This window comes from Eriocheir sinensis, chromosome 6 (assembly GCF_024679095.1).
Source record: "Eriocheir sinensis breed Jianghai 21 chromosome 6, ASM2467909v1, whole genome shotgun sequence".
In the NCBI taxonomy this organism is placed as follows: Eukaryota; Metazoa; Arthropoda; class Malacostraca; order Decapoda; family Varunidae; genus Eriocheir; species Eriocheir sinensis.
Window position 1 is genome coordinate 11478448 of NC_066514.1, and position 10000 is coordinate 11488447.

Below are 10000 nucleotides of genomic sequence, written 5' to 3' on the forward strand. Positions count from 1 at the left end.
CTAGCGCTCGAGAGGCAAAGTTTACCCGCCACATAGCAAATGGTATGTCGTATGAAGGGCCAGTGTCTCCTTGACTTGTCCGTTACTCCAGCCGACCCACCAAAGAAAATCGGAATTTCTGAGACTGGAATGAGCGAGATAGGGAGCACGGACTGAGTTGAGCACCCCAAAATGCTCCTTTTCTCCCGAAGCTATTCCTAGGGATATCTCATGCCTGCGGTAGCGTATTTTCATTAGCACCGAAAACAAATTAATTGTAGACTTGCCTAGCGTCAGTATGTCTAAAGTTGAAGGAATTGCTAGGGACATCTTATGACTGGGGTAGCGTATTTTCAAGTAATTAGCTCCTCAGCCAGTACAGTTTAACAACTTTAAGTATATCCACTTGCGTAGCGTAGGAATGTCTAAAATTGTTGAACTGTCTCAATCAGTCCGTGCTCCTATCTCGCTCATTCCAGTCCCTGAAAGTCCGATTGTCGTCGCTGGACTGGAATGAGGGAGATAGGGAGCACGAACTGAGCTGAGCACCTCAAAATGCTCCTTTTCTCCCGGACTGAAAGTGAGCAACATATCTACACTACGCAAGTGTATAGTTAATGGGGTTCAACTGTAATGTGTACGGTGCTGATTGATTGAAAATGCGAGCACTCAGTCATGACATGTCCTTCAATTTTAGGCATATCTACGCTACGCAAGTCTGCCATGATTGTGCTTTCGGTGCTAATTAAAATACGCTACCGCAGCCATGAGATACTCCTACGAATAACTTCGGGAGAAAAGGAGCATGTTGGGTGCTCAGCTCAGTTCGTGCTCCCTATCTCGTTCATTCAAGTCCCACCCCAAAAAGTCGGACTTTCTGAGACTGGACTGAGCGAGATAGGGAGCGCACTGAAAGTGAGCAACATTCCTACACTACGCAAGTGTATAGTTAATGCGGTTCAACTGTAATGTGTTCGGTGCTAATGAATTGAAAATACGATCAATTTTAGACGTATCTACGCTACGCAAGTCTGCCATGAATATTATGCCTTTGGTGCTAATCAAAATACGCTACCGCGGTCATGAGATATCCCTTCACCCTTGCCTCGTCCAGCGCTCGCGAGGCAAAGCGATCAGGCCATCAGGTGCCGGTGCGTTCGTTACCCCCGCCGTTTCCCCGCCACACGATTCATGACTGAGGGCCTCGTCCAGCGCTCAAGACGCAAAGTTTACCCGCCACACAGCAAATTGTATGTCGTATGAAGGGCCAGTGTCTCCTTGACTTGTCCGTTACTCCAGCCGTTTACCCGTCACTCGAGGATTCAGTGACTGCTGCTTCGGCCAGCGCTCAAGAGGCAAAGCGAACCATTATTAAAACCCATTAACTGCCAATGTTCCCATTTGGGAACACACATTAATGTGATATTATTGGCAATGAAACGTGCTTGTTGGGGGATAGCAGCATTCCTTCTCATGTTTGAACAGGTTCACTTTGCACCAGTCATCACACATCAACCTGTCAGGCTGCCTCTGTGTTTGCTGAACTTCGCTGATTTCACACCTATCTCGGAGCTCTGTAATACTTATTGATATTGGTAAGTATTATTGAGTGCAGTTCTCTAATAGACGTAGAAAATTACTGATAAATATGCCATCTATTACTGAATATGACCAACAGTAATTATCTGTTCTTTAGTTAGAGATATTATTGACAGAAAGTAATTGTTCCCAAATGGGAGGCCTGAGTCCGTTACTCCCGCCGTTTACCCGTCAGTGACAGCCTCGGCCAGCGCTCGAGAGGCAAAGCGAACCATTATTAAGGGAGAGCGAGCTACCCCCGCCGATTACCCGCTGGTCTCGGCCAGCGCTCGCGAGGCCTGAGTCCGTTACTCCCGCCGTTTACCCGTCAGTGACTGCCTCGGCCAGCGCTCGAGAGGCAAAGCGAACCATTATTAAGGGAGAGCGAGCTACCCCCGCCGATTACCCGCTGGCCTCGGCCAGCGCTCGCGAGGCCTGAGTCCGTTACTCCCGCCGTTTACCCGTCAGTGACAGCCTCGGCCAGCAGCGCTCGAGAGGCAAAGCGAACCATTATTAAGGGAGAGCGAGCTACCCCCGCCGATTACCCGCTGGTCTCGGCCAGCGCTCGCGAGGCCTGAGTCCGTTACTCCCGCCGTTTACCCGTCAGTGACTGCCTCGGACAGCAGCGCTCGAGAGGCAAAGCGAACCATTATTAAGGGAGAGCGAGCTAACCCCGCCGATTACCCGCTGGTCTCGGCCAGCGCTCGCGAGGCCTGAGTCCGTTACTACCGCCGTTTACCCGTCAGTGACTGCCTCGGCCAGCGCTCGAGAGGCAAAGCGAACCATTATTAAGGGAGAGCGAGCTACCCCCGCCGATTACCCGCTGGTCTCGGCCAGCGCTCGCGAGGCCTGAGTCCGTTACTCCCGCCGTTTACCCGTCAGTGACTGCCTCGGCCAGCGCTCGAGAGGCAAAGCGAACCATTATTAAGGGAGAGCGAGCTACCCCCGCCGATTACCCGCTGGTCTCGGCCAGCGCTCGCGAGGCCTGAGTCCGTTACTCCCGCCGTTTACCCGTCAGTGACTGCCTCGGCCAGCAGCGCTCGAGAGGCAAAGCGAACCATTATTAAGGGAGAGCGAGCTAACCCGCGGGATTACCCGCTGGTCTCGGCCAGCGCTCGCGAGGCCTGAGTCCGTTACTCCCGCCGTTTACCCGTCAGTGACTGCCTCGGCCAGCAGCGCTCGAGAGGCAAAGCGAACCATTATTAAGGGAGAGCGAGCTACAACCCGCCGATTACCCGCTGGTCTCGGCCAGCGCTCGCGAGGCCTGAGTCCGTTACTCCCGCCGTTTACCCGTCAGTGACTGCCTCGGCCAGCAGCGCTCGAGAGGCAAAGCGAACCATTATTAAGGGAGAGCGAGCTACCCCGATTACCCGCTGGTCTCGGCCAGCGCTCGCGAGGCCTGAGTCCGTTACTCCCGCCGTTTACCCGTCAGTGACAGCCTCGGCCAGCGCTCGAGAGGCAAAGCGAACCATTATTAAGGGAGAGCGAGCTACCCCCGCCGATTACCCGCTGGTCTCGGCCAGCGCTCGCGAGGCCTGAGTCCGTTAGTCCCGCCGTTTACCCGTCAGTGACTGCCTCGGCCAGCGCTCGAGAGGCAAAGCGAACCATTATTAAGGGAGAGCGAGCTACCCCCGCCGATTACCCGCTGGTCTCGGCCAGCGCTCGCGAGGCCTGAGTCCGTTACTCCCGCCGTTTACCCGTCAGTGACTGCCTCGGCCAGCAGCGCTCGAGAGGCAAAGCGAACCATTATGAAGGGAGAGCGAGCTACCCCCGCCGATTTTTACCCGTTTGCCTCGTCCAGCAGCGAGCGCTCACGAGGCAAAACGAGGAACAACAACCATCAGGTGCTGGCGCGTTACCCCCGCCGTTTACCCGCCACACGATTCATGACCGAGGGAGGGCCCCGCCCCGCCCCACAGCAAATTGTGCTACAATTTCCAAAGTCCTGGGAAAATTCTTCCACCACTTGCAGGGAACATATCCAGCTTGTCGTAGTAGCCAGCACACGACTTAATAAATGACGACGCACCATACGAGGCTGAGGCAGGCGCCTGCCTCCTCGTCGTCGTCGGTCTAAGGATCCGCGGAGAAACTAGCAACAGCAGCAAATTCAAGGCTCGTGTCCGGAGGATTTCGCCATCAGGTTGCGTGACGAAACCTCCAGCCTTGTTAGGGAGAAGTCTTAACGGATCGCAGTGAGGATGCTGCTCTGCCGCCAACAACACCCTGACCGGTACGTAAGTCGTCTGCGAACGATTCGGTACGGCACATCAGCATCTGGGTGTTCTCTACTAGGGAGGGGAGAGCCTGAACCTGTTTGTCGAGGCACTCCCGAGTTCCCTCTGCACGGGTCCATCTTCTAGCCCCGCCCGCGAACGAGCGGGGAGCGAATCTCTCGAAAATTCAATGGTGACCATCCCGATGCAGGCCGTACGCGGTATCGTTGGTCATCCAGCCGGGATTCTGCCTTAGAGGCTTTCAGGCATAATCCCACGGACGTAGCCTCGCTCCACTGGCCGATCGACCAAGAGCGGAACCATATGTCCGGACCTGCCGTTCCTCTCGTACTGAGCAGGACTGCTGTATCAACGACACAACTGCCAACAGTAGGGTAAAACTAACCTGTCTCGCGACAGACTTCTCGGATTCACTTTCTCACTTTCTACCTGTCGGACTTCAGTGAGCCTTTTTTTTATAACATGGGTTTCAATGGGTTAAGTAGCATCAGGGAAAGTGAGAAATTTAGTCCAAAAATTAAGCCGTCTGACTGGGTGAATTCTTGTCATGAATCTACTTAAGGTGAGAATCGTGCTACCTATCTCCGCTGACCCCCCCAACAGCCCCCCCCGCGGGTAAAACTAACACATCTCATCAGGCGGGTCGGGTAAATCTAAGTCGTCCGTCGCGTCTGCGTCGGACTAAAAGTGAGACGTTAGGTTACCTGGACGCTGGTGAATGCAAGATATGCTACCTTTCTCGGGCCGTAACGGCGTAAGCCCACGCAACATTTTCGGGTAGTTTGGCCGTCGCTGCGAGTGGCCCAGACGGCCATACAGACTGAGACTGAGATGGGCGTCTGCTCGCCATTCTTTATATTCCTCCGCAGCGCCATAATAGATAGTTTTCTGCTGTCCCGCCAAGACTTATACTTCCCAACAACGTATTTACGCCCTGCTGCAACTGAGGGACTTGTAGATTTTTCATCATCTTCACGCCACACGCTTCTGTAGCGCCAGATTAGGCTCGTGTGGGAGGATTCCGCCATCAGGATGCGTGATGGAACCTCCAGCCTGGTTTGGCTGTTGTGAAATGGTATGTCAAGGATGAATGGCTGAATGGGTGATGGGTATAATGAAACAAATATGCTTTTTTGGATTTATTTGACATGAGATACACATCCGTAAACATGTTTTGTACCAATATTCCTATTATATCCTCATCTACTCCTTATGGGACGGATGACTGGGATTCTCGCTTGGCTAAAGCAAGATGCGGGAATTCCAGACATCTGCTGTCCCGCTAAGATTTATGCTTCCTATCATCTTACATGCATGGCCTATATATGCAATTTCTTCTTTAAATGTTTCAGATACTTAAATTTATACCTGAGCTGCGTAGCTGAAAGTTTTCTATACTGAGAATTATTTTTATCCAAGTAAGCTTTTACCTCTACCCACTTGAAGACAACAGGACCTTCCCCCGTACGCTTGTTACAAGCCTCAATAGCATTCCTTATATCTCTGAAGACATTTGCAGTGTCGGGCAATTTTACTGGAGACAAACTCCCAATGTAGTCAGTGCTTGGTCCTGCCGATTCTCCTGCTCCCAGTGATGACAGTACACTCACGTCACCTGACAAGCCATCTCCTTTTGAGAAGTATGACAAGACACTTCTGAAATTGAGAAGGTTTTGTTAGTTTCGACCAATTTCAGACAGCTATACTCATCCATACACACTACTAGTGGTGTTTCAACTTACCCCACAGATGAGCTTGCTCCTGGGGGTTCGGTTCCTAGGGATGATAGTATACTGACATCCTCACCACTTGAAGAGTACGACAGGACACTTCTGAAAGTGAAATTTTGTTAGTTTTCACCTATTGTCAGGGTGTATTCATGTCACTCACACTACTAGTGTGGTCTCTACTTACTCGACATCTTGTTGATCCAATGTCTCTCCCCTACGTTGTGGAGGGGTAGTGGGCCTTAGGAAATACTCTTTATCCCCCGGCTCTTGCTCACCGACTTCTCGAGATGCGGGACACACGCTCTCGGGATCATCCAGGTCATTGGAGAGCCTATATGATAAAGAGTTCAAAACAATAAGTAAAATTGGTTTCCATTCAGGTATGGCTATATTTTCATACCTTAAATTTTAATACAATATTCATATTTACTTACGTGTTCTTATGCTGCACACCGGGAACGCCCTCGAGGACGGTGTGCGCATCGTCATTTCTGTGGCCATCCCTCATCTGCCTCAATGTGGCCACTACTAACTTCCCTGGCTCCACTTTACTGGAATAGTCATAATACCTAGTGGCGGTAGCCAGGGAATGGCAACATTGCTCAGCGACCTTCTGCCTCCAGGCTGGGTCATCACATTTTTCCCAGAGAGCTGATATCTGGGAGCGGCGAAGTATCCTTGAAGTAATCTTGCAATGGGATGTGGACTTAATCGCCGTCTTATTCACAATCCTGCTCAAATTGGAAAATGTTATTTTGGAGCAACATTTGGCCTCCGTCATTTGAATCCTATTGGGAAACACTAGGCAGCTGGGAGCCATGCAGGACGTTACCACCGGCCGGTAGAACAATATGTATGCATCCAACACCTTTTTGTCAGATTCCTCCAGATAGAGGAGCGAGGGTCCTGCAAAGAAAATAACCCATCATTCATACATAGAGATACATTTTTTCGTCAATATTCAAAGATCATTAGGTAATATATGCCATAGAAGTAAACCGTAACTACCTTGATGAGCTGTTTTATGCCTCGCAACTCGAATCACGTAGTAGTTTTCAGGCTCAGGTCCTTTTGTCCTCCTCTCCTCCATCTCGAGATATTCACCCAGTGTGAATTCAGCAAACTCCATGGGTCTTCTTACTGATTTTATCATCAATGTAAGGATGAGGACGTCTCTGAGCTTGGTAAAGTCACTCAGGGCCAAAGGTCTCACTTCTGGGTTAGTCAAGCACTTCTTAGCATTGTCAGAAGCGTTCTTGATGTAATCGGATTTTAGGATTTTATCGATTACTTCCATTGTGACGTTCTCTAATTCTTTCTTACGTCGGGTTTGGCCCTTCTCAATGATCTCCTCCTTTTGGTATTTCACTGCGGAGACAATTGTATAAGTAACACAAAGTACTGAACAGAGATCGTTATATTAGTTATATAGCACATGTCATGTATAATTGCATACTTACTTGTTATAATGAGGAGGCGCTTGTCTGCTGCACGTGCCTCATCCTTCTCTACATGGTACAATTCATCATCCGACCATTCCAAGCATGCAACAGCTCGTCTGCATGCATCTACAATTTTTCTTTTGTAACCCACACTGAACATCTCTCTTTTGCTGGGCAAGAATCCAAGAGGTTCAGTATCATCTATTTTCACCAGTAGCTTGCAGATGGCAGAGCCACTCAGGGTCGTCAGAACCTCGTTTTGAACCATGTGGGTGAGAACATTATTCACCATGCGCCTTTGCGCTCTTGTGGTTGAGTCCGTGTGCGTAGTGCAGAGCCTCAAATACTTCTCAAAATGGTTCAGGAATGATTTTATTCCATCTGTTAGGGAAATGGTTGATTTCCCAGATGCCACTTCCACAGTTTCAATCTCATCAGTGCCCTGATATAGCACCAGAGATTGGCGCATGATATCCCTGAACGTATTTGTGCGCCGCTTCACGGAGTGTTTCTTCTCAACGTGAATGTCAAGTCTTTTTACTCGTTTATCGCAGACAGAGCACTGTCTGGAAGGATATTTTTTACTGCTCTTCTGTTTGCTGGAGCTGTCTTTAACTGGAGGCTTTTTTGGCATCTTTGATTGCACTACTTTTTGCAATGAAGAGTATTTTTCAATCAACGTATCAATATCACTTTTGTTAAGATGCTTATGGCACTGACTGAGGTGTCGCCTGATGTTAATGCACCTCCCACCACATCCCGCCAGTGGGCATAGCCGCCTGTAATAGAAATACCAATGAACATTATATTTTGAACTGGACAGTTAGTTTATTAGCATTGGTGTTGTGCAAAAATCATTTTAAGTTTGTACATGATTTTACTTACTGCACCCTGCTCACAGCATCTCTTTTCCTAGGACGTGGCCGGTGCTCCCCGAGGTGTGCCTGAAGTCTAGCAGCCTGCTCATCCTTCACACCTAGCCAAAATTCTTCTGCCAACGTCTTCCATGATTTTTGCATCTCGTGTAACTTTTTTATTTCCTCTTCATGGTAGGCGATTTGAGATGCAAAATGACTCTCCACCTGCTTCAGAGTTGGGACAGTCCCATGCTCTTCAAACGTCTCCTTGATCCGTCTGCGTTTTTCAGAATCCAAGAAACCCTTCTCAAGGATTTCCGAAGTGCCCATGCCTTGGGTTTGGCGGGCAAGTAGCTCCATTTCATCCTCGGTTATCCTTGGCCTTGGCACAGACATTTCACCCTCTGTCTCATCTACTGATGAGGCACTTGGGGGAGAACCTGTTGGGAAAAGCTAGTAATGTACCAACACATTGTTCGAACAAAATCACATTTGTCAAATAATTTCCTTGCAGAAAACAACTCGTACCTGCAGGGTTTTGCTCTGCTGGTGTGGGCTGTGCACTACCGTCAGTCCATTGACTACAGCCTGAAATAAATGATCAATCATTCAAGAGATCATACAAAAATAGTACGCAAGACTTATAATCCTCATTTGTATGATATATAACATACATATACTTCTATACATATACATACCTGGCCTCTGAGCTTCATTTTGGCTCTTCTTTCTACGTTCCATTTGTTCCCAGAGTTCTTTTGGGTACTCCGAGAGGATTGCCTCTTCCTCTGAAGAGGATAGGCATTCTTTTTTTCGCTTTGTAGCTTGATGATACTTTCGCACATCAAAGTGTTCATCACGGTCTGAGTCGTCTATATCAGACTCGCTGTTCTGGCTCTGCTTATCTGTATCAGTCATTGTTCCTGTTTCATTTGGCATCTGCCTGTAACAGAAATGCCATTGTAGTTTGCATGTAACATAATTAAAGACACCTACATATAGTAGGTGGGTTTAGAATCAGAGTTTTCCTTCTCATATAGGCCAAGTTGGTCCGCGACACTTTTGTGTATCCTCAAAGAGGATTCCCCCATCCGCCACCGGGGGACGCGCCCCTACGCCGTTTGGCCCCAGCGCGGGGATTCTCTGTTGATTCCAACCGACGATACTGCGTCCGGCGTCACCATCGGGATGCTTATCGCACGGAGAGTAGAGTAACCATCACCTTAAGAGAGAGGGGTCGCTGCATTGAAGGCTGATCGCATTGGCAAACACGATTGAAACGTGAGCCGCAACGAGGAGCCGCAGCTAATGCCGTAAAGCTTCTCATGAAAGAGAGGGGGTTGTGCGGGGAAGACGAGGGTGTCAGCATCAAATCGAAGGAAGTGAGCGATGCCAAGTCTTAGCCCGCTGGAGGATGCTGTCGAACTAGGATACAGTCGAACAGCGAGTGTATATTGTCGCTGGTTAAAGAGCACCACAGCCTTTCAACCCATATACCTCTTTGGCCGGTAAGTCTTTCTTCGCTGCACCTCATCAGGCGAGTTTATTCAATCATCTTTCATTACATTTCACTAGTAATATTCTCACTCAATTCCCCGGTCAAATTTCTGGCCTTTGTGTAAGAAGCACACCAAGGTTTCATTTGGGTAGGTGTAGGCTCTTCCCCAGCGTCAATACACGGGAAGCATGAGAGACTTCTGAGTACCTTGTACATTAGTACCCTACAACCCCACCGCACCCGAAGGCACGTGGTAGCGCTGCGTGCCCCAGTTCAGGCCCTGCAAGAGGTGAAACACACCTTATGCGGCTACCCAGAGTCATCGTTACTCTTGGAAGGTTTCAGAAGCTCGCTTTCCTATCATATTTTGCACCCTTCTCTTGGGCTCCGTCCCACCCGGCATTTCGATGCCCCGGACAGGAGTTGGTTAAATTTAGACGATCAATCACCGTTAAACTGAAACCAATGTCCACGTACCAGACCATGTGAATCTCGCAAATTTGACCAAAAAGTGTCATCCGAACGGTCACGAGGGACTTTGATTTTTTCATCAAAGTGTCCGCTTGTCCACTGAATGGCCGTGCCGGGGCCGCGCTGTCGGGCGAGAGGAGGAGGCATAGCCAAATGCCTGGTGCTACAGCTACTACTACTACTACTACTACTACTACTGCCACCGGGC

The 10000-nt window shown here is 49.5% G+C and overlaps 1 protein-coding gene across 1 annotated transcript; it reads right to left on the minus strand.

Moving 5' to 3' along the window:
• Positions 1-4920: 4920 nt before the first annotated feature.
• Positions 4921-8949, minus strand: LOC126989567 (uncharacterized). Its single transcript, XM_050848136.1, has 9 exons — positions 8522-8949; positions 8352-8411; positions 7852-8263; positions 6985-7745; positions 6533-6892; positions 5959-6430; positions 5709-5855; positions 5537-5626; positions 4921-5450 (listed from the first exon to the last, which is right to left on the minus strand). The coding sequence occupies exons 1-9, from the start codon at positions 8760-8762 to the stop codon at positions 5114-5116; spliced, it is 2880 nt and encodes a 959-aa protein (XP_050704093.1). The 5' UTR covers positions 8763-8949; the 3' UTR covers positions 4921-5113.
• Between the last annotated feature and the right edge of the window lie 1051 nt (positions 8950-10000).

Coding starts and splice junctions, on each gene's coding strand:
- LOC126989567 (XM_050848136.1), bottom strand. CDS start 8,762: ATGCCAAATGAAACAGGAACAATGACTGATACAGATAAGCAGAGCCAG. Junction 8,264..8,351: donor AGCAGAGCAAAACCCTGCAG/GTACGAGTTGTT, acceptor TTTTCCCAACAG/GTTCTCCCCCAAGTGCCTCA. Junction 5,627..5,708: donor TTGGATCAACAAGATGTCGA/GTAAGTAGAGAC, acceptor TTTCACTTTCAG/AAGTGTCCTGTCGTACTCTT.